Source organism: Lissotriton helveticus, chromosome 7 (genome assembly GCF_964261635.1).
Source record: "Lissotriton helveticus chromosome 7, aLisHel1.1, whole genome shotgun sequence".
Classification (NCBI taxonomy): domain Eukaryota; kingdom Metazoa; phylum Chordata; class Amphibia; order Caudata; family Salamandridae; genus Lissotriton; species Lissotriton helveticus.
The window spans coordinates 86,854,373-86,879,739 of NC_136068.1; the positions used below are offsets into that span (position 1 = coordinate 86,854,373).

The following is a 25,367-nucleotide window of genomic DNA, read 5'->3' on the forward strand; positions in this document are numbered from 1 at the left end:
GCAATGAATTTAGCAGCTTTATAAACAAAAATGCTCTACCTGACGAATGCATCTCGAGTGATGATTTATGGAAGCCATTATCAAACTAAAACCCATCACAAAAGTATTCGTTGTGGCCTCTGCCGGCCCTTTAGTCACGAATAGAGCAAGGTGAAGATTTAGGCCAAAAACAACACACACAAATATTTGTGACTCCCACTTATTCATATTCCCATTCAGGGCCGGACTGGGAACCGAAACCGTCCCTGGGTAATGCTCGGCCAGCCCCCGGAGGAGGGTGAGGGGGTGCTGCTGAGCTGTTTGCTTGGGCCGGTTTTGACCAATTTTGTTACAGGGGGCCGATATTGCCGCCCCCAGTAAAAAAACGTCCCCTAGGGGTCCAAAACCGGCCCTCACCTTGGCGGCCCACCAGGGAAACACCCAGTGCCCGCTATGGCCAGTCCGGCTCTGTTCCCATTACTGGATTTTGAGGGCCATGGTTTTCACAGCCCTACTCTGATGGGTTTTGCAGTTCTAATTATGCTCTAATTATAAGAAGAACTCACTTTGCAGTTGTCTTTTTTGCACCTTAAGGTGGCAGATCCATAGAATTGCAGCGGCACTTTTCGTAAAAGTCATGAAAGTCGTATTACAATGTACTGAGATCCCAAAATAATGCTCCCAGATTGAAAACAGAATTTTGGGCACGTCCCCATCAATTGTCATCCATAGATAACTTTATCCCGAAGCGCTGTCTGTTCATGGATGATTCCAGTCCAATTGCAAACCGTACAACATCAAGGTCAGGAACACCGGAAATCACGGGGAACTGCTGCAGTTGGCTCCGAAGTGAGTCTAGCCACGCTGCACTAATCAGAGAAATGGGTCATGCCTGCCCTAGATACATTTAAAACACCCTTTAGGCTCTCCTCTTTCGATTAATTTTAATTTTTAACCCCTTTTCTGCCCGCCTCTCTCGCTGGGTCAAATTGGTAGTTCGAAGTCTTGGTCCACAAAAAATTAGTGCAGTTGGGCACCACCTTCGACCACCGGCCTAAATTAGGCAATGAGTGTTAATAATTCTGGTTAAGATGTTTTATTTTACTGTCAGGCTACTTACTTTGCAAATATTGGAGAAGGAGCATCCCGAACCATCATTGATCGGATGAGATGCGGAGGAAGTGGCTGTGCTTGGAAGTATGCAGGTCGACTGCAGGTGAGCAAGCACACAGTGGGACCTTTCTGTTTGAGGAACATGGCTCATCCCATCTCACTCTCCCTTCATCCCCTTCCTTATGCCACCTAAATACCTTATATGCTTGACAACCTTAGTCCTATGTTGGGACTCCTGAAGATCTCTGCGGACACCTTGAAGGACACCAGACGAGCAGCTTGATTCAGACCCAACTTGGTACCTTGGTGCCACAAATGGAAATTTACGGTCTAGTGCTCCCAGCACTACACAAAGCAAGAAGCATGAACACATGATCTCTGTACTCCGCGAACATCAGCCTCATTGAGGTGCATCATACTCATCAGCGGTGAGCTTGGGGCACTTAGTGTACCTGCTGCAGCGTTTGTGCTCCATAATTAGACTGCACAAGCCTGCAGGGACCCCCATCCATTTTTGGTCTGATGAGACTTAAAGCAGCTAATTTGCTTTTGAGGAGAAAATGACCCATAAAGCTTTGGGCCACTTAAACTTCAGATTACCCAACTGATCAAAGACCATAAGCACCCAGAGTCCTGTTACTTAGGCCTAGAAACAGATTCCAGAGTTGTTCTTGATGGATGTCACAGGTGTAAAGAAAATAACTTTAAAACCCCTGCCCTTCCTAGTCCTACTTTCATTGCACCATTGAGCCTGTAAGAAAAAAGAGACAGAGACTCCGATTGGAGCATGTAGATAATTACATCAGATTGACATAATGAAGGTGATATCCCTTGGACCCTTACTCCTCACGCCACTTGCGCCCAGTTTGTCCTTGACAGAAGCATAAGATGACGATGAAGGGGGCTGACCTTTGGAAAATGGTAAGCAGCATGACAAACAACCTAGTTATATCTGAGAAGCATCCATCGCAACATTCACAAATCAGAATCTGCAAATAGGCAGCAGGGCTCAGTAGCCTACCTGTAGCCTCCACCCTCTTGACCCATAAAGTGACCCCCTCCCCAGTTGTTGTCACCAATAATACCGAATACCGTAGACCATGCTCTTTGATTAAGCAGTGGAGCTAACTTGCTGTCCCATTTATTGCTCAGATGTGGGTCTTTGTTGGTAGTAGTTTGCCTGTTAGGCCAGGAATGAGTCCCTTTTATGATGCCTATCCTTATTAACGCAAGGGAAAGTGGGGAACTCTACTAACCCTTGGAGGATTGGGAAGGTAAACTATTAACAGGTAAATGTGCCTACAAGGGATTTGTTTAGGCGTACTTAGGGGCCTATTACGATTGCGTTTTTTTCGCATCCTCCGGGCCGACGGAAGCCACCGCCAGCCCGGAGGATGCGGAAAAACCGCAGCGGACCCACCAAAGACCCACCGCCACATTAGGATGGCTGGTGGGTCCTGGTTTCCGTCCGCAGCTTTTCCGCCGCGGTTGGCTTACAACCGCGGCGGAAAAGCTCTAATATGGTGACGGTGTCTCTCAGACACCGTCAGCCATATTAGGATGGGCTGTAAAAAATGCTTTTCCGCGGCGGGTTTTCCGCCGTGGAAAAGCATGTGTAACTTCACTGCGGGGGCCCGTTGCGGGCCCCCTGGGTGAAGGGGGGGTGGGGGGTGCACATGGGGGGTACCTATGGTACCCCCCTGCATTTGTATGCAGAAATCGGCAGGCACCGCACGGTGCCTGCCGCTTTCTGCATACAAATGCAATGTATGCATTTTTACCATTGCGGCGGGTGCAGCTTGAAGCCGCACCCGCCGCAATGGTAAAAATAGAGGATGTGACCGCCGGGGTGGTGGTCACATCCTAATTGCACAGGAGGGAACTCTGCAGGCCATGCGGAGGTTCCCTCCTACTCTATGGTCGCGGACGGACTCAGGTCCGTCCGCCATCATAATCGGCCCCTTAGTTAGACAATTCATATGGTAATGTGTCACGGTACCAGCTGGTAAACTACAGGTAAACAATCTACAATTCTATTGTTAATTACTTCCTAAAAAGATCTGTAAAAGATACTAATGAAACAGGTGTGAATTCTTCAAAAAATAAATGTATGTGATGTAAATAGAAAGGGTACAAAGAATTAGAGTAGCACAAAAATGACCGAGGTTTATAAAAGAATTCTGTACTGTTAACACCTCAGAGTCATTAATGCGATCATCTATTCCAAACAAAACAGAAAACACTTTCTAAAGAAAACCAATCAAAAAGGAAATAGATGCAGATTGCATGAGAATTGAACTAAGAGATAATCCATGAAGTTCAAGATTTATCCAAGTTCTTTCCAAGTTTTCTCATGAACTCTGCATTGCCTTGATTTTATCACTTATTTGAATGTACAAAACCAATGTCCATGCTTTGGTAGATTCTCAGGTGGTTTCAAATTACACAACACAGATTGTGTAGCTAAAGTCAGCTTTAACTCTTGAATAAATATGTCACTCTTCACTGAAAGTCTATTTAGAGTGGTCTATTTGGTTTTGACAGAATCCTCTTGTTTTTCAGTATGAAGGTGCAATTCTTGAAGGAAAAACGAACCAAAGTATAACCAGGATACGCGTGGAAGATAAGGATACTCCTAAGACACCAGCCTGGCGCGCAAAGTTCAAAATATTGTCAGGCAATGAAAAAGGCAATTTTAACATCACCACAGACCCTGAAACCAATGAAGGCATTTTAGCTGTCATAAAGGTAATTTGTTTGCTCCCTAAAAATCATCTGTGTTAACTTCATATCTAATCTGATGAGCTCATGATTCATAGATAATGGTGCAAATAAATATGTTTGCTTCTAAAAATGAAATATGAACATTAATTTGAGAATTATTGGTCATAATATGTACGAGCATGATCCTGGATTCTGTATTCACAAATCAGATCCCCCCTTTATAAAATCAAAACACCCCAGTGGGTTTGCTGCATTGTCTGTATCCCAGTACGCTGCCAATCAGTGATGTCATGAATGATGTAATATGTGACATGATCAGCAGTGGATTGCGGGTGCGCGATATATAGTTAGTGCAACTAACTATATATGGAATTTCAATGGTTTTGTGTGAGTAAAATAAGGTTTTTTAAATGCTAATTCCTAACTATATATGGTCTATAACCTATGGTTTTTTCAGTGAATTTTCAAGGTTTTGTAAATGCTAATTCCTAACTATATATGGTCTATAACCTATGGTTTTTTCAGTGAATTTCAATGTTTTTTTAATAGCAAATATCATAAGCTGTCGAATGTCAAGTACGTGGTAAGTGAAAACATTTTCGTGTTTATGCACACTGATCTGCTTTGAATGGTGCCCCCCCCCCCTCATTTCTATTAGGAGTACTCTCTCTTTGCACATAGTGAAGGGTAGTTAACGCAGGCCTTTGCCCCCGTTGTAATACGTCGTGCCTGCTTCTCTCTCCATTTGATTGATTGTTATCCAAGTATTTACTGTTTTAGAATTGGTTCTCTTTGGTTCATTCTCTATTTACAAACAAACACAGAGTCGCAATACTCTGTTTAGTCTTCGCAGATAACGAAAAATCGTGTACAAAAAAAAAGAAAAGGAATCGAGCAAAATCAGTAGGCCACTAATGGGATCTCTTTTTGACCTCGCTAAAATAGAAACATTAGGAACAACCCCTCATGACAAATACAAAACTAGTGAGATGAACTGAACTCCACACAATGATGGCTGCAAAACAGCTTGGCTCCGCCACCCACCCCGCCCAAAATAACGATAAAGAGCGGCTGCCATGATTGGTTGCGGAATGGCCACGACGGAGCTACGAAATGGTGCTGCTCTCATGCTAACCCCAGCTTCAGTCTGAATATCCAGAAACACTGTAGACTACCAATTCGATCAGTTCCGGTAGCGCCCCAATGTAACCCGGTAGAGAAGAACTAGCCCTCCCCTCTTTGACTGATGGTTCTTGTTGCCTGTCCCTTCTGTTATCATTTAACAGAACTATTTAGCCTGCTGAAAGGGGTTGTGTTCCAACCGCTGGTTGGTGGAGACTTTTTGACTATATTCTGGACCTGCGTTGTCGCGTAATGCGTCATATGACGCGCCGCGTTAGCGCATCCGGAAGTCATCCGGGGCGCGCAGCGCGTAACGTAAGCATAACAAGTCATGTGACTTGTTAATAAAACTTTTCATTGGTTCATTTTACTTTTCTTATTCTAATGATGAAAGACTTGGTCATATGACCTAAAAATTACGCTTTTTATTACTTCCGAACATTATTTTTTCTTAAATATATGTTATAATGTTCCAGGCTAATGTACTTTCCCGGAAAATTTACAACTGTCCTGCAAGTAAAATATATTCTTTTTTCGAGAAAAAGAGCGTTTCTTCGTCCCATGACGGAGCCGTTGAGCAAAAGAGGGTCGACCTGCTGTCTTAGTCGCCGATACGCCTGAATATGAGATTCTTATCGATCACTTTATGTTGCAGGAGTAGAAAACACAACAGCCCTTGACCATTTATCTTTACTGCGTTCCTTCGAATTATACCTTTTACCCTTCATGTAATTGGTCTGCTTTATTTCACTTGCCTTTTACTGATTCTAAAACAGTGACTATTATTAAAAACTTTACCAATGTATATACTACTACCATGTTTTCTTTTAAAAACCTTTATTGTGAAAATTTCATTATACAAATACGAGCCTATAACCACGTGGGCCGGCCACGGAGCAAACTGTAATCGTATATGATGAGTAGACATTTACACTGTAGAGGAACGTAACGGGCGGGCCATTAGGTTGCAAGAACTAAGGTGTCTAACAGTTACGGAATCGGTGGACGTACATTTTATAATTAAAATACGACAGGGCCAGTTACAATAAAATTATCTAGATATACATTTGCGGGCAAGTACCATGGGTGACGTTAATTCGAACTTTCAATAGTACAGTAATCAATAACACATCAGAACTTAATATCAATAGGGATGTCGAAATATTCAACCAATTCTCGTCCCCGCCCGCCATGTGCTTCAAAACTGCATACGTATCTCGTGATTTCAAGGTTCTGCAACCAGTACACAACAAGGAGTTACGAGTCCCATTTATTCCGGCGCCATTTTGGGCGAGGACGGGCAGGTCCAGGATATAGTCAAAATGTCTCTACCAACCATCGACTATGATGATGTTCATATGCTGTATTTATTAGAGTAACACTCATCTGTCCACATGAAATTAATTTGCCACAATCTAAACATGTCATTTTAATCTTTCCAAAGTTCTTCTAAATATTTGGGACCGTTTCCCTTGCCTCTGATGCTGTCAGTGCCACTTCTTTGATGAATGTACTAGCAGGTCAGGGGTTCTCCTCCAAATCTCTCTTTTATGCAGCACTATAATTAATTGGTGCCACCTCTCCATATGACGATGCATGGTATAGTTACCATAACTATATTTTTTTTCGGTTCCTCTGGAGAGTTCATCGTGGCAGATGAAGCGTGTAACGTACCGGGCATTTACCTTTTTTTGCATGTACAGGAAAGGAAAAAAAAATCGAGCGTCCGAGTTCTAAGGTGTCCCAGGGCCATTTTAGTGGACCAGGCCCAAATCCAAAGAACAGGCCGCCATTTTGAGAGTCCTGTTGCAGCCGCCTGTCGCTGTAGCATCAAGAGCAGCCGAAACTCAGCTGAATGGCAACTGAAACGGTAAAGGGGCGCCCCACTACAGCAGACGAGCCTCCACCTAGGAAGGCCCGTTCACGCCGCCTCCCCCCCCCCCCCTTCGGGCACCCCACGCCGTTATTCGGAGCAGTATTGTAGGATGGCCACACCAGTGCGGCAACTTGCTAGACATCACCTCGGTGGTAACCGAATCTCAACGCCTTGTGGTGTCTTCTATTCAGAAAACATTGTTATGCTGCCTTCGACCTATTCGCCGCAAGGGCGCACACAACTCAACTGCATAGCTTGCTAGACACCACCTCGGTGCCATCCGGATCTTGGAATCTCAGTGCCTTTTGGTGTCTTCTCTTCAGAAAATATTGTTGCGCTGCCTTTGGCCCCATTCGCACATCGGTCCGCTACTGACGCCATCTCACAGGCTAATGGGGCGCCCCACGCCGGCTTTCAGCATTGTAGGATGACCACACCAGTACAGCAACTTGCTAGACATCACCTCGGTGCCATCCGGATCTCGGCGCCCCACTGCAGATGAAGTGCCTCTCAACTATGAAACCACCACGGTGACATCCGGATCTTGGCGCGTTGTGCTGCCTTCGGCCTATTCGCACATCGGTCCGCTACTGACGCCATCTCACAGGCTAATGGGGCGCCCCACGCCGACTTTCAGCATTGTAGGATGACCACACCAGTACAGCAACTTGCTAGACATCACCTCGGTGCCATCCGGATCTTGGCATCTCAACGCCTAGTGGTATCTTCCATACAGAAAATATTGTTGCGCTGCCTTTGACCCCATTCGCACATCGGTCCGCAACTTAGACATCACCTCGGTGCCATCCGGATCTTGGCATCTCAGCGCCTTGTGGTGTCAGTCAGAAAATATTGTTGCGCTGCCTTTGGCCCCATTCGCACATCAGTCCGCTACTGACACCATCTCACAGGCCAACAGGGCGCCCCACGCCGACTTTTACCATTGTAGGAGGGCCACACCAGTGCCACAACTTGCTAGACACCACCTCGGTGCCATCCGGATCTTGGCATCTCAGCGCCTTGTGGTGTCTTCTATTCCGAAAATATTGTTGCGCTGCCTTTGGCCCCATTCGCACATCGGTCCGCTACTGCCGCCATCTCACAGGCCAACGGGGCGCCCCACGCCGACTTTCAACATTGTAGGATGGCCACACCAGTGCGGCAACTTACTAGACACCACCTCGGTGCCATCCGGATCTTGGCGCGTTGTGCTGCCTTCGGCCTATTCGCACATCGGTCCGCTACTGACGCAAACTCACAGGCCAACGGGGCGCCCCACGCCGACTTTCAGCATTGTAGGATGGCCACACCAGTGCTGCAACTTGCTGGACACCACCTCGGTGCCATCCGGATCTTGGCGCGTTGTATTGCCTTCGGCCTATTCGCACATCGGTCCGCTACTGACGCCGCCTCACGTGCCAACGTATTTTCTCCGCATTTTATACCCTATGCCGCATAACAGGTCATGTGACTTGTTTATAAAACTTTTCATTGGTTCATTTTACTTTTGGTTTCCTAATGATGGAAGGCTTGATCATATGACCTAAAAACAACACTTTTCATTGGATGAAAACTTTTTTTTTTCCCAAACGATGAAAGCCCCACCTTGTTTCTGGATGTTTCAGACTGAAGCTGGCTTCAGCATGAGAGCACCACCATCTCGTAGCTCCGTCGTGGTCATTCTGCGAGCAATCATGGCAACCGCTCCCCACCAGAAGCCTACAGGAGTCGGGGGCCCCCAAAACTTTTGATAAATCCTCAAGGCGGAGGGGACGCTTTCGAGAATGGGGTCCAAGACCTAGCAGACAAGCGTCCGATTTCCAAGGTGTCCCAGGGCCATTTCAGTGGACCAGGCCCAAAAAGGAAAGAGCCTGCCGCCATTTTGAGAGTCCTGTGACAGCCGCCTATCGCTGCACCGCAAGAGTGGGCGCAACTCAGCTGAATTGCGGCTTTTGACACAGTGGACCAAAAACGGACGGAATGGCAACTGAAACGGTAAAGGGGCGCCCCACTACAACAGATGACACTCCACCTGGAGAGGCCCGTTCACGCCGCCTCCCCCGGGGCGCCCCACGCCGTTATTCGGAGCAGCATTGTAGGATACCAAAACCAGTGCGGCAACTTACTGGACATCACCTTGGTGCCATCGTTCTGCTGCCTTGGAACTATTCGCACAACAGTTTGCTACTGATGACCCACCCCCCGCGACGCCCCATGCCAGAAATCTGGACGTTGTGCTGCGTTGGGACTATTCGCACAGCCGACCGCTACTTCGTTGTTTTTCCCTAAAAATGTTTATATGTTATTACTGTTTTTGTTTTCTTGTATATATTTATAAGTTATTAAAGTTTTATAATCTTACTACTTTGTTGGAGTGCTATATATTTTTAATGTAAAAACAACAAGTGATGGACTGAATGTGGATCAATGTCACACACTCCCCCAGTCAAAAGATCTGGGCCCAAATCCATCGTTTTTTTGCACTCCACACCACCCTGGGTTAGACAATGGCGATATGCAAATCAGCTCTGACCCTGTTGCCCCATGGGAACAGTCCAGTCCGAACTACAAAAGCCATGTCCTTCCCAGAACGGAATCAAGCATCCGAGGACCGGACCGGTTTCGAGGTAACACCTCTCTTCAGCCCGGCTAGCTTGACTCCAAGTGGTGTGGAGTGCCTGGGACCCACGTCTGGGCATCCCCAGCGCACTTAGGGCGGCAATTGCAAAAACAACAAGTGATGGACTGAATGTGGATCAATGTCACACACTCCCCCAGTCAAAAGATCTGGGCCCAAATCCATCGTTTTTTTGCACTCCACACCACCCTGGGTTAGACAATGGCGATATGCAAATCAGCTCTGACCCTGTTGCCCCATGGGAACAGTCCAGTCCGAACTACAAAAGCCATGTCCTTCCCAGAACGGAATCAAGCATCCGAGGACCGGACCGGTTTCGAGGTAACACCTCTCTTCAGCCCGGCTAGCTTGACTCCAAGTGGTGTGGAGTGCCTGGGACCCACGTCTGGGCATCCCCAGCGCACTTAGGGCGGCAATTGCAAAAACAACAAGTGATGGACTGAATGTGGATCAATGTCACACACTCCCCCAGTCAAAAGATCTGGGTCCAAATCCATCGTTTTTTTGCACTCCACACCACCCTGGGTTAGACAATGGCGATATGCAAATCAGCTCTGACCCTGTTGCCCCATGGGAACAGTCCAGTCCGAACTACAAAAGCCATGTCCTTCCCAGAACGGAATCAAGCATCCGAGGACCGGACCGGTTTCGAGGTAACACCTCTCTTCAGCCCGGCTAGCTTGACTCCAAGTGGTGTGGAGTGCCTGGGACCCACGTATGGGCATCCCCAGCGCACTTAGGGCGGCAATTGCAAAAACAACAAGTGATGGACTGAATGTGGATCAATGTCACACACTCCCCCAGTCAAAAGATCTGGGCCCAAATCCATCGTTTTTTTGCACTCCACACCACCCTGGGTTAGACAATGGCGATATGCAAATCAGCTCTGACCCTGTTGCCCCATGGGAACAGTCCAGTCCGAACTACAAAAGCCATGTCCTTCCCAGAACAGAATCAAGCATCCGAGGACCGGACCGGTTTCGAGGTAACACCTCTCTTCAGCCCGGCTAGCTTGACTCCAAGTGGTGTGGAGTGCCTGGGACCCACGTCTGGGCATCCCCAGCGCACTTAGGGCAGCAATTGCAAAAACAACAAGTGATGGACTGAATGTGGATCAATGTCACACACTCCCCCAGTCAAAAGATCTGGGCCCAAATCCATCGTTTTTTTGCACTCCACACCACCCTGGGTTAGACAATGGCGATATGCAAATCAGCTCTGACCCTGTTGCCCCATGGGAACAGTCCAGTCCGAACTACAAAAGCCATGTCCTTCCCAGAACGGAATCAAGCATCCGAGGACCGGACCGGTTTCGAGGTAACACCTCTCTTCAGCCCGGCTAGCTTGACTCCAAGTGGTGTGGAGTGCCTGGGACCCACGTCTGGGCATCCCCAGCGCACTTAGGGCGGCAATTGCAAAAACAACAAGTGATGGACTGAATGTGGATCAATGTCACACACTCCCCCAGTCAAAAGATCTGGGTCCAAATCCATCGTTTTTTTGCACTCCACACCACCCTGGGTTAGACAATGGCGATATGCAAATCAGCTCTGACCCTGTTGCCCCATGGGAACAGTCCAGTCCGAACTACAAAAGCCATGTCCTTCCCAGAACGGAATCAAGCATCCGAGGACCGGACCGGTTTCGAGGTAACACCTCTCTTCAGCCCGGCTAGCTTGACTCCAAGTGGTGTGGAGTGCCTGGGACCCACGTCTGGGCATCCCCAGTGCACTTAGGGCGGCAATTGCAAAAACAACAAGTGATGGACTGAATGTGGATCAATGTCACACACTCCCCCAGTCAAAAGATCTGGGCCCAAATCCATCGTTTTTTTGCACTCCACACCACCCTGGGTTAGACAATGGCGATATGCAAATCAGCTCTGACCCTGTTGCCCCATGGGAACAGTCCAGTCCGAACTACAAAAGCCATGTCCTTCCCAGAACAGAATCAAGCATCCGAGGACCGGACCGGTTTCGAGGTAACACCTCTCTTCAGCCCGGCTAGCTTGACTCCAAGTGGTGTGGAGTGCCTGGGACCCACGTCTGGGCATCCCCAGCGCACTTAGGGCGGCAATTGCAAAAACAACAAGTGATGGACTGAATGTGGATCAATGTCACACACTCCCCCAGTCAAAAGATCTGGGCCCAAATCCATCGTTTTTTTGCACTCCACACCACCCTGGGTTAGACAATGGCGATATGCAAATCAGCTCTGACCCTGTTGCCCCATGGGAACAGTCCAGTCCGAACTACAAAAGCCATGTCCTTCCCAGAACGGAATCAAGCATCCGAGGACCGGACCGGTTTCGAGGTAACACCTCTCTTCAGCCCGGCTAGCTTGACTCCAAGTGGTGTGGAGTGCCTGGGACCCACGTCTGGGCATCCCCAGCGCACTTAGGGCGGCAATTGCAAAAACAACAAGTGATGGACTGAATGTGGATCAATGTCACACACTCCCCCAGTCAAAAGATCTGGGCCCAAATCCATCGTTTTTTTGCACTCCACACCACCCTGGGTTAGACAATGGCGATATGCAAATCAGTTCTGACCCTGTTGCCCCATGGGAACAGTCCAGTCCGAACTACAAAAGCCATGTCCTTCCCAGAACGGAATCAAGCATCCGAGGACCGGACCGGTTTCGAGGTAACACCTCTCTTCAGCCCGGCTAGCTTGACTCCAAGTGGTGTGGAGTGCCTGGGACCCACGTCTGGGCATCCCCAGCGCACTTAGGGCGGCAATTGCAAAAACAACAAGTGATGGACTGAATGTGGATCAATGTCACACACTCCCCCAGTCAAAAGATCTGGGCCCAAATCCATCGTTTTTTTGCACTCCACACCACCCTGGGTTAGACAATGGCGATATGCAAATCAGCTCTGACCCTGTTGCCCCATGGGAACAGTCCAGTCCGAACTACAAAAGCCATGTCCTTGGAGTCAAGCTAGCCGGGCTGAAGAGAGGTGTTACCTCGAAACCGGTCCGGTCCTCGGATGCTTGATTCCGTTCTGGGAAGGACATGGCTTTTGTAGTTCGGACTGGACTGTTCCCATGGGGCAACAGGGTCAGAGCTGATTTGCATATCGCCATTGTCTAACCCAGGGTGGTGTGGAGTGCCAAAAAACGATGGATTTGGGCCCAGATCTTTTGACTGGGGGAGTGTGTGACATTGATCCACATTCAGTCCATCACTTGTTGTTTTTGCAATTGCCGCCCTAAGTGCGCTGGGGATGCCCAGACGTGGGTCCCAGGCACTCCACACCACTTGGAGTCAAGCTAGCCGGGCTGAAGAGAGGTGTTACCTCGAAACCGGTCCGGTCCTCGGATGCTTGATTCCGTTCTGGGAAGGACATGGCTTTTGTAGTTCGGACTGGACTGTTCCCATGGGGCAACAGGGTCAGAGCTGATTTGCATATCGCCATTGTCTAACCCAGGGTGGTGTGGAGTGCAAAAAAATGATGGATTTGGGCCCAGATCTTTTGACTGGGGGAGTGTGTGACATTGATCCACATTCAGTCCATCACTTGTTGTTTTTGCAATTGCCGCCCTAAGTGCGCTGGGGATGCCCAGACGTGGGTCCCAGGCACTCCACACCACTTGGAGTCAAGCTAGCCGGGCTGAAGAGAGGTGTTACCTCGAAACCGGTCCGGTCCTCGGATGCTTGATTCCGTTCTGGGAAGGACATGGCTTTTGTAGTTCGGACTGGACTGTTCCCATGGGGCAACAGGGTCAGAGCTGATTTGCATATCGCCATTGTCTAACCCAGGGTGGTGTGGAGTGCAAAAAAACGATGGATTTGGGCCCAGATCTTTTGACTGGGGGAGTGTGTGACATTGATCCACATTCAGTCCATCACTTGTTGTTTTTGCAATTGCCGCCCTAAGTGCGCTGGGGATGCCCAGACGTGGGTCCCAGGCACTCCACACCACTTGGAGTCAAGCTAGCCGGGCTGAAGAGAGGTGTTACCTCGAAACCGGTCCGGTCCTCGGATGCTTGATTCCGTTCTGGGAAGGACATGGCTTTTGTAGTTCGGACTGGACTGTTCCCATGGGGCAACAGGGTCAGAGCTGATTTGCATATCGCCATTGTCTAACCCAGGGTGGTGTGGAGTGCAAAAAAACAATGGATTTGGGCCCAGATCTTTTGACTGGGGGAGTGTGTGACATTGATCCACATTCAGTCCATCACTTGTTGTTTTTGCAATTGCCGCCCTAAGTGCGCTGGGGATGCCCAGACGTGGGTCCCAGGCACTCCACACCACTTGGAGTCAAGCTAGCCGGGCTGAAGAGAGGTGTTACCTCGAAACCGGTCCGGTCCTCGGATGCTTGATTCCGTTCTGGGAAGGACATGGCTTTTGTAGTTCGGACTGGACTGTTCCCATGGGGCAACAGGGTCAGAGCTGATTTGCATATCGCCATTGTCTAACCCAGGGTGGTGTGGAGTGCAAAAAAACGATGGATTTGGGCCCAGATCTTTTGACTGGGGGAGTGTGTGACATTGATCCACATTCAGTCCATCACTTGTTGTTTTTGCAATATATTTTTAATGTGACACATAATTGTAAAAACTTTGATGTACAAAGAGTCATCCCTGGAATCTTCCGCTTCAGGCTAGGTCCCCTCCCCAATCACAATACAGGATGGTTTTCAGATAATAGGAACGCGTCTGCTGTGACGGATCTCATCGAGTGTGGGCCTTGATCTACTATAACTCCTTTGAAGAGGGGTGATTCTTTACAGCTGGGGCCATAAACTACATCTGCAGGGCTAGCTGATACCCTAGGCCCGGCCTGGACAATCGGACACAGAGGAAAAGGAGTGTCAGAGGGTGCGGTAGTGAATAGGGCGAAAGGGAGGTGTCGGGCGGGCACAGGGTGTGATTCTCAGGGAAGAGCAGCGCAGATGGGGGGTGGTTTATTACCCATGCATAAGACAGAGAGCAGGGGTGACCACTGCCTGGGGGAGATGCTTGCGAGGGTGGGGAGTCATGCTAAGGATCGACAGCGTGCACAGAGTGGGTCTGGTCAAGGCATCTAAAATGACTGCCGTGCACGACAAAAGTGTGGCATTTGAAAAAAGGTAAGATGGCGCAGACAATGTTTTTCAACACTTCCTGATTTCCTTCGAATCGAACGTTAACAGACGTTGGGGCATATTACCAAAGTTAAGCGATATTTATCCCTAACGATGCTTAGCAACGATTTTTTTACCGCTAAGCATCGTCAGAAATTATCGCAGATAAACCTTGCTATTATCAAGGTTTATCGCAAATACGATAAAAAACGACCGCAATGCATTAATATCGCTGAAAACTCAGCGATATTCATGCATTACCGAGCTAATGCTCTTAGCCATGTTATCCACCTTCCATTGGATAACATGCCTTAGAACTGCTCAGGGCAGGTGCTAGCTTTTGGAGATATTCGCGCTTATCGCGAATATTTCCAAAAGTTGATAATAGGAGATAGCGATGTTAGCGACTGTTTCCAGTCACTAACATCTTGGCATGCCCACTTTGCATGTCATTAGTGATAAATATCACTCACATGCAAAGTGGGGCCCAAGATGGTCGCTATCTCCTACTAGCCGTCGCTAACTGGTGTTAGCAACAGCTAGGTAATACAGATATAATTTTATCTCCGCGAAGCGGAGCGCTGTTACAGATATATATCTTTTTTTGAACGTTAATTTCTCAAAATCCACTGGAGCACATATATTGAGACCTAGCAAAGGCACATCGGACTACCAGTCCCTACAATTTTTCCAAGTTTCGTGCAAATCCATTCAGCCGTTCGATTATTATTATTTTATTTTTTTTGCCTCGCGGGGCCCTTTTAAAACCTCCACATCAAACCTAAGAGGTCAAGGAGGATCTACTATGCCCCCTTATGGTCATTTGCCCCTTCGCTTTGGCCTCCTCTTGTCTCTCGATCCTACCGAGAGACAAGATGGCGGCCGCTACGGACTGTTTGCAATGTTTACAGACGCCGGAGAACCAATCAGCTTCGCAAACCTCCGTTACGCGAAGCGGAGCGCTGTTACAGATATATATCTTTTTTTGAACGTTAATTTCTCAAAATCCACTGGAGCACATATATTGAGACCTAGCAAAGGCACATCGGGCTACCAGTCCCTAATATTTTACCAAGTTTCGTGCAAATCCATTCAGCCGTTCGATTATTATTATTATTATTTTTTTTGCCCTGCGGGGCCCTTTTAAAACCTCCACATCAAACCTAGGGGGCCAGCGAGGATCTACTATGCCCCCTTATGGTCATTTGCCCCTTCGCTTTGGCCTCCTCTTGTCTCTCGATCCTACCGAGAGACAAGATGGCGGCCGCTACGGACTGTTTGGAATGTTTACAGACGCCGGAGAACCAATCAGCTTCGCTTCACAAAGCTCCGTTGCGCGAAAAGTACGCGAACTGGAGCGCTGCCCGGTCCGCTGTTACAGATATATATCTTTTTTTGAATGTTAATTTCTCAAAATCCACTGAAGCACATATATTGAGACCTACAAAAGGCACATCGGGCTACCAGTCCCTACAATTTTGCCAAGTTTCGTGCAAATCCATTCAGCCGTTCGGGCTAAAAGTGAGGCCAACCGCCCTATGGAAAACTCAATGTTAAAAACACGTTTTGGGACCCCCCTTTTTTCTCGGCCCCCCCTTGACGAACCCCCCCAAATTTTCAAGGGCTGCTCAGAAACAAAATGTGCCATTTTCCTGAAAATGTCAGCCAATTCCGTCCACAAACGCCAAAGTTATTAGACATAGAATTTTCAAAAATCCCATAGGGAAAAAATCCTAACTATATATACCTACTGGCGACCGCCAGTAGGTAATATATATATATATATATATATATATATATATATATATATATACACATAGATATACTGGATCTTAAAAAACATGTCAATAGTTTCAGACCTTGAAACATCGGACAAGAAGAACAATGAGATATAACTGCAAAAGGTAATAATTTTCAGATTAGTAACAGGAGGACATCTTTTGTTACACTCAAAACACATGGAAAATCTGCCCATGCACTGGTTTAGATTTCAATGCGTATGAAAGGTATATGAAAACGGTTTGCTAATTTTTCACAATTTTCTGCTCTGTCCTTTGGAAAACAGGTGACGGACAGCTTGGATGACTGACTGGCTTTGTTTTTCTTGAAAGCTACCTTGTGAGGGAAGGGGTGGAAGCATAGATGATAGTGCAGGGAGCTCTGTACAGGGTTTCACTTCTGTTCAAGGGTAATGCAGCATCACCGAGGTCACCGAGGTCAATCAACATGACAAATGAACACTGTGCTGGCCTGTGCTTCCCACTGAAACTAGAGCCCTCGCCATACACACTATTCTCCATGTAAAGCAAAGACCACTGACATTCCAGACAGTCTTAATTCTGCTATGCAGAGTAATGCATTTTAATTCAAAGTAAGTCAAAGTAACGCCAGCCAAAAACAAGCATAAAAGTGCAAGCGCTATGAAGAGGCAGGCAGTGGAAGCGGGGAAGAGATAGTACCTAAATCAAGTCGGAAGCAGAGGAAATTGAGTCAATCAGTGCTTGGTCTCTGCTCCAAATAAATGATCCGAGATTACGTTTTGCATGTATCGTCCAATTAAGGAGGCTGCACAGAAGAGTGACATAAAGCCAACAAACAGTTTTTGTCGCATACAATAGGGTCTTGCAAGCGACACACATGCGCCTGTGCATGTTCTCGCAGGCTCAAACCAAGACATGTAGTCAGTGACTTGATACAGGGAAACCTGTTCAATTTAACTATGTTGTAAAAAACTAGTATATAGGAACCAATTAATATTGGTGCTTTCTGGGAAATATTTATTCCATGGTATTAGCATTTAGATGATCATCACTATTTTGGAAACAATTTGTCCCATCTCATCGAGATATTTCTAATTTAAAAAGTAATATTAGAATTAAAAGGGAAGAGAAAAGACTAGAATATGTGAATGAAGACAAGGAGTAGAAGGGGCACACAGTATAGAAAATGACAAAGGAGCTAGCAAAGATTCAATCAAAAAACTTTATCATGAGTCACCATACAACTGAATAAGATGTTCGTAAACATTATAATATATTGTAGGTTTACTATCTATTCTGGAAGAAGCCTTCTACGAGTCATCTAATTAAAAAACAGTTTTCTATTTGACGTCACGTCACAAGATTTCCTTCTCATCAAAATCAAGTCTTTTCAAAATCCACAAGACTGTAATTTCTTTGATTCCAGTAAGAGTATTAGTACAGCACAGAAATAATAGACATTAACTTTATTCTTATACTTACAAATATTCCAGGGTTTGATATATTTTATTCACCTAACCAGCAATCATTTTTTAATAATGCATACTCTTTTGAAGTTTCACAGAGGCTTTGTATGGTTGTAACACTGCTCCAGCAGGTAAGTAATATTTTTCCGTCCAGTAAAAAAGGTTGTAAGGTCTCTTCAAACTATGTTACAGAAACAATAGAGGGCAAAAGCAGTTAAAATAAAGTTTGGCATTCAAACAAGCAGGCCCAGTCTTAACTTACCCTTCATAAAGCTTGAACAAAAGTAGTTATTTGGATCATTAGTGGAGTAAAATATCACTGTGTAATTCCACTATGTGCTATGTGGTTATAAATATCTTCCATGTGCATTTTTATAGTTTTGTTAATTCTTTTCAATCAGAGAGGTATAAGCACCTTCAAACAGTTCCTCTCTGAAGCTACATTGCAATAGCTATTTTTGAACTGGAATCTTGTCCATTCATTAGAGTGGGTCTCTTTCATTTATTTTTTAGACACCATCCACTTGTTACTTGGTACATCAACACCTTGTAAAATATATGCCATCTTACTTTAAATAAAACTGTTTTACCTTAAGGTTATTTCTTACCCACGCATAATATAGGTAACTGTACAGTGGTTTATTACAAAATTACTGCTAAAATGATTAACATTTGTGGTCGATCATGTGGGAATTACACAGGAGTTTCAAAGTCATTTGTACAACTGATATTGATATTGTCTACAGTGGATCACTGGCTCCCTTAATATTTATTTAGCCCACATGGTTTGTGATAATAAACAATTGAAACCCAAGTCTATGTTGCAATCTCTGATGAGCCCAGGATTCAATAGGTTCTACATGACTGCTCATTAGCATTCCAGAACTAGAGGAACTCCAGTCAGATGCACTTGGGCTGGGTCATATAGAATAACAATGATAAATAATCAACAGCTTACTAAAGTAGAACAAGCATTGGCATAGCCAATAGGTCTCGCTTTTGGGACCTTATAAGTATTTAGTTATGCAGCACAATATCCTAGGTGCAACAACATTAACTGTTGCATAGTTAAACACTTATAAGGTCCCAAAGGCGAGACCTATTGGCTATGCCAATGCTTGTTGTGCATGAAAAGTAGTGCTAGGTGAGTGTGTGTAAGAAACAGCAAAAGGGCTGCAACTTAAAGAATGCATCCATCCTCTGTGCAGCATGCTGGTACCAGTGCGTTTCACACCACTAAAGGTAGGCAAGTGAAAAGGCATTAGGAAGGCAACTCACAGCCAATATTCCCCTACGGTAAACAACCTTTACAACGCAAATTTTACAACGCACTACCATTACAACAAAACTTTTACAACGCAACAACCATTACATAGCATGCCATTACAACGCAACCATTACAACGCATAACACTACAATGCATACCATTACAATCCAACACTTACCCTACTTTTGCACCCCCTGGAGTTAGAATAGTAATTTTTAGCCCTACACTATCCAACACTTACCCTACTGTTGCACCCCCTGGAGTTATAATAGTAATTTGTACCCCTACACTATCCAACACTTACCCTACTGTTGCACCCCCTGGAGTTACAATAGTAATTTTTACCCCTACACTATCCAATACTTACCATACATGCAATGTATTGTTATGCGTTGTAACGGTATGCGTTGTAAAGGTAGTATGCGTTGTAATGGAATGCATTGTAAAGGTAGTTTTTAAAAATGTGTTGTAATGGCATGCGTTGTAATGAAATGTGTTGTAATGGATGTTGCGTTGTAAAAAATGCGTTGTAAAGGTGTGCGTTGTAAAAGTATGCGCTGTAACGTCATACAACCATTCCCTACATCCTTTATGCAGTGCCGTATCCCTACAGATCAGCATCAATCTGAAGTTGCTCGAATGTTGCATTATTAAAGGGTCAATGTGCAAAACATCGAGTGTTGCCTCCGGGTACTTGTTTCAAAACCAGAAGGGTGGTGGGGGCCTCCATTTAAGCTTACGCACTTGGAAGGCAGTCTGTGATATGTTACTGTTTCACAAGCGAAGTTACACTGCAAGGGATTAAACTGATGGCAAAACAGCAACTGTCTTCTATAGCAATCGATACCTTGAAACTTCTCACAAGGGAGGGGTAAAGGGTAACTGGGAAGAGCTGGTTACACATTCATATCCCAGAGGACGCCGCTCAAACCCATCCTGCCCAGGATTTCGAAACAAAGGCTACAATTATGAAAGCTTTGGGGGCTTCTTAAATATTTGGACATCATCTGGCAATTCCACTTTAAAAAACGAGAGGTAGTAGGTGAAACTCAAGTTGCAGTGTTACTCTCACAGTCTATGTTCCCACAAGGGACTGTGTGTTGGCGTCATTTGTTGCTCGCTCTTGATGGCTTTGTGCTGGGGCGAAGCATGCTCTGACACTGAAGTCTGGCATTCGATACTAAAAGATAAGGTGGCCATAAAGCGCGCAATGTAAGCAAACAGTAACATGAGCTGGGTCCATGGAACCAATGAAAACAGGAACAAGTACCAGAAAAGTCCACTGTCTGAGGCGGCATTGGCTTAGTCGTAAGTGAATTGCTCCTTGAGGAATTCACATCAGATGCTTCCGAAGTTAAGAATAACAAGCTAACGAGGAGGGAGGGGGAGAAGGGAGGGGGAGAAGGGAGGGGGTAGTGAGAGCAGACAGCAAGGGGGTGGAGGAGCATGATTCACACACTGGAGGGCTTAATGAGCCATGACAGAAAGGCAGATGGCGGCTGCACAGGTGCACGCTCACGTGCACGCAAGCTTTAGGCCACCAAAAGCCTCTGGTGGCACTTTTAAAAGCCACTTACTAAATGTCTTGAAGAGACAGCATGCGCTGTCTCAGGCGAGACCTAAAGAGGACACAGTTCAAGATTTGGTCTTCCAGCAATCTTTGAATCTACTACCATCACGAGAGCAGTGTGGTGGGAGGGGAACCCTACCCTCAGGATGGATATGACACACTGGTCCAGGTAGTGAAGACAACACTGAAAGACGTGAATAACATTAAAATAGTAGAAGCAAGAACAAGGTCCTTTTTCAGTGCACAAATAGACAGGATCAATAATGGACAGTCATAGCATTTTAAAAGTTTGTCTGCAACAACATGCTCTTGTTTTGGTCTCAACTCTCTCAAGTGGTGTTTCCTAGATCAAAAGCAACCAAGAAGATATGGAAAACCAGACTAGGATATCTAACATAAGGTGTGTCACAATTCTGAAATCTCACGAAGTGAGAAAAAGTTTTATTTTGTTGGTCATTATTTTTTATACGTACGTATTTCCTGACTTTCAAGTAGATGGCAACTACAAGAGCTCATTCGTTGACATTGTCAACATCCAAATAGTCCCCATCCCCTCAAACTATTTTAGTGAATTTTGCAAACTCTATGATAAAAATGTAAGTATTTCACCATTCAATCCAGACAAACTCATCCAGACCTGTGAGATTGTGAGCAGGTGGTAATGTATACAGATGATTCCCAGTTTTCGTCCAGTCTGGATTGATGTCTGTCTTTTCAACAGGTGAAGGTAAGTATTATCGTCAATTGCAGAATCATAGCAGTTTCGGACACGTTTAGAAGGAAACCGTTAATCCTGCTGAATATGTATCGAAGGTTATATTGAAGTCTTTCAATAGAGGTGACAAGTTGATGTTATGTGTTCTCTTAAATCCCTTTGGGAGTCCAAGTTACAGGTACGCAGTTCAAGCCAACGGCACCGAGGGGCATAAGGGGGAATGGTAGCATGGGTGGAAGGATGGTTTGGGGCTGAGATGGAATGAGGGCATTACTAGGCGGGCATAGGTATGTTTGTGGGAATCTGAGAACCCACAAGTTTCTACAGAAAGTTTAAACAATCAGAGAATACCTCATTTCTATATTGAACTACTGATATCGATTAAATATTTCCTCTTAATTTTGCTCTTTTTCTCCTACCTTTTGGCAAGTTAACAACCTTAAAGTAATTTCATAGAAAGCTATTTCAATATTTAAGGTAACACAACCAAGGCTTTGGTTTTAAGTCTTAATCTATCTAATGTTCTACAGAAGCCCCATATTTTCAAACCTAAACTGAAAAAAATCATGTTTTTACAAGATATTCCGGTCACAAGATGTTTGCATTAATGGAACCTGCACTTCGACAAGTATTGATATGTTTGTCTAAAACATGGGAAGCTAAGATCCTATCTTCTAAATCAGTTACTAAAGGGTGATGGACTTGAGTGATCTGCATGATAAACTCAAAACTCTAAAGCTTCGTTAATTATTATGACCCAATTCAAGACCAACCTTGATCATTAAATGATGTACCAATCTCACTGCTAAAACAACAATTAATTATCTGAGGAGACTTCTATGTTCAGCTGGATTTAATGCAGTAATGCCAACAACTTAGAGTGCTAGGTGTCACATGAAAAAAATAACTGTTGGATGATGAAAGTGGGTTGCAGAATCTAAGTCATTTATTTGTTAATCATAAATCAAAATGGCTTATTTGGCAATCGTCCTGTTAAAGAAATACTTTCTGGTAGAGAGGATTTGGCCTAACGGCTAAGGTGGTTGACCTCGAATCTGGGGAACTGGGTTTGATTCTCAGCAACGACGCTGAACATCCTGTGATTCTGGGCAAATTGCTTAATCTCCCTGTGCCCAACAAAAAATGAATGTGTCCTCATGTTAAAACCACTGTGCTATGTAAAGCGCTCTGATACCTGATACCTTTGGGTCTAGTTACCGCTATATAAAGCTCTGTAAAATAAAAAAATAAAAATTTCTAGTTCATTGCTATTTAAAAAGAATAAATGTTTAAAACCGCATATTCACAGAGGAGACTAAACACGCCAAAAATGGCATCAGTTTCTCCAATTCCCATACACATAGATAAAGGTGGGAAGCAGTTGAAAGCACCGTGAGGGTTATATATTATAGGGATGAAGTAGATATCATGGCTACAATATCACAAAAGTGGTACAAAGAGGGAGAATCCAGTGGCAAAAACTTAGCATGGCCAGCAAAAGCAGAAAACAATAACTGTAAGATTGAAAATAAGTGTTAGTCTGTTGAACAACCTGTTAATAGTGGATCTGAAAAGAGATTCAGGGAGTGTTCTCGGAACATTAGAAGGAGGATTTTTTCAACAAAATGAGTGGTTAAAGATGAAATTGAATAGTTCAGTCTAAAAAACAGAACAAAACAATGGCACTGTTTAATATTCCATGTTTTTGATCTGAGTGCAAGTTAGCAATTTGCAACTTTATTGACACAACTAATGACATCATTTGCTTCAAATAAACACATATTTGTATCAAGGTGCCTTCATAGCTTCTAAACAGTGAGGATAAATGCTTTAGTAAATGATTTTCCCCTCCTTCTGCACATCTCTCCTCTTCCTTTCTAGTTAAACCCTTTAGGTTGAGTGATGGCTCAATAAAAACATCTGAATCTGAGATAATGATACCACTCAACCATGATTCATGGTTGCCTTTCAAAAGAGAATGTATTGAGCCACGCCCAAAGGGGAACTTCTGTAAACAGGCTTCAGGCTCAGAGCCAAGAACAAGCCAGGCACCCATCTTCACACATGGTTACAAGCTTATGTAATGAGACAGGAGCAAGTAAGGTGATAACACTAAGCTGCGCTGATTTCAAATTGTGATATCTGTATTCTTTATTAATTGTTTTTACCGGCCGAGAAGGGATCATGATAGCATATTGCAAATGCAAAATAAAATCTATGTATTTCCTACGGGGTGTTAATTTAAGTCATTGACTATTTTCTGCGGAAGGGTGATGCAGTAGCATGGTTGGCTATGTGCGGTGGCAGTCTTACTCCAGGTCTGAGTTGGACTACATTTATGACTGTTTTATGACCTTTTTGCATGAAGTAGTTTTTGAAAAGCAGTTGTGAATGTAAATAAACTTATTCTGTTTTAGGTAGGTGCACAGCTCTTTATAAACCCCTCTTTCATCCTCCCGAAACCTGTCCTTACTCCTTTCTGAACCCCACCTGTTTAGCCAAAAGTATTCCCCATTTTCCTGCCACATATATTAAAAAAACGTATATGTATGTGAGCGGAGAGCTATAACGACGAGCCATAGATTTCTGCACATAAACAATTGTAGAGGCAGAGTCGGGACCTCTGTATATAACTTTGTGAATAGCATTTTGTAATATATGAGTAGTACTTCTGTACTATTATCAAATGTTCTACAAAATGTAGTTTGTGATTAGACCCCTGCCTCTCTACATTTTGGATGTGATGCTTCAAGTTTTGTTGCCACTAAGGCAGACCAATGGCCCCACTACTGAATGCTGTTTTTTCTTTGCAGCCTTTGGATTTTGAGGGAATCGCACAGAAGAAACTTCAAATTTCTGTGGAAAATGAAGAACCTTTTGCGTCATGTGAAAAAGGCTCAGCGAGACGAGCTGACTCAAACCCAGCAAGCGCTGTCTCAATCAATGTCAACATTCTGGATGCTAATGATGCACCCCATTTCAACCCAGGCAAACTTATCATCAGAGAAAAAGAGGGCCTTAAGCCTGGTACTGTCCTGGCGAGATGTAACGCCACCGATCCTGATGTGGTGCCCAATAAGATAAGGTAAGCGCTGCTGCTTTTGGTTCCACAGCAGGAGCAGTGATGGGGATATGCAGAGCAGCTGCTGTGTGTTACATTTACAGGAAGCCTGTATTGTTGTGCACAATTTTTTATCCTTAGATGGCCACCTTATTTGGGATCCCAATAGTACATGAAGACAACAGAAGTGTTCCACATACTTGATATCAACCAATCGGAGTGTCTAAAAGTGATGGGGCACTTGCGAACAAATGTATTGGTTTGTTTCGACAGATGTAGGAAACAACCAAATGAAACTGAGATGAATAAACATTATCTAGCTGTAAACCTGAAAGGAAATTAGAATTTGCTTTTCTCCAAGTGCCACAGAACAGTCTTTGCTCCATCCCAGTTCTAGGCACTGATTGTAGTGACTGCCTTAGAACTCTCACCTCATCTTCAAAAGACTGTGAATCAAATTAGATCTCAGGCAGATCACTGATCACCCAGCCTTGGAAAACCAATGCTAACAGAGGCCTCTTGTTGGGCTGGAGATTGTCTTGATGAAAGCAAGACAGATGCAATGCCCAAGTGCAATTTCAACCATCCTCAAATATACACAATGGAAAGGACTTTGACTATTACTCATGATTGAAGCATGCAATGTGCTGTATAACTGCAGGGAATAAGGATAATCTTAGGCATTTGGCTGGCCAAAGTACATGCCGCTTCAGAGGTGTTGATCATAGGGCCGAATGGAAGCAGTGGGTTTTGATGTCTCTCAGAAAGAAATGTTCTAGCATTAGGTGTAGAATGAGACTGTGCCACAGCAGAGATCCTTGCTGGTGGGGTGTTATTTTCTCAAATTGTTTATATCTCACTAGTTAGATTGTGAGAACATTTTCAAAGGATGACCCAGAGCTTCAATAAGGTGGATTTTGCTGTAAGATCTAAGCTTGATATTCATTATTCTGGCCAAGAAATCCCTTTGAGAAATTTGACATTGATCAGAGTGTCATTCACACA

The 25,367-nt window shown here is 44.9% G+C and overlaps 1 protein-coding gene across 1 annotated transcript in view; it reads left to right on the forward strand.

The window, feature by feature from the left end:
• CDH26 (cadherin 26) overlaps positions 1-25,367 on the forward strand; it is a 317,238-nt gene that overhangs the window by 224,191 nt on the left and 67,680 nt on the right. The window contains exons 7-8 of the mRNA XM_078651581.1: positions 3,655-3,840; positions 24,115-24,386. Of these exons, the coding sequence (XP_078507707.1) occupies positions 3,655-3,840; positions 24,115-24,386 (458 nt within the window). The remainder of the gene's footprint in view (positions 1-3,654; positions 3,841-24,114; positions 24,387-25,367) is intronic.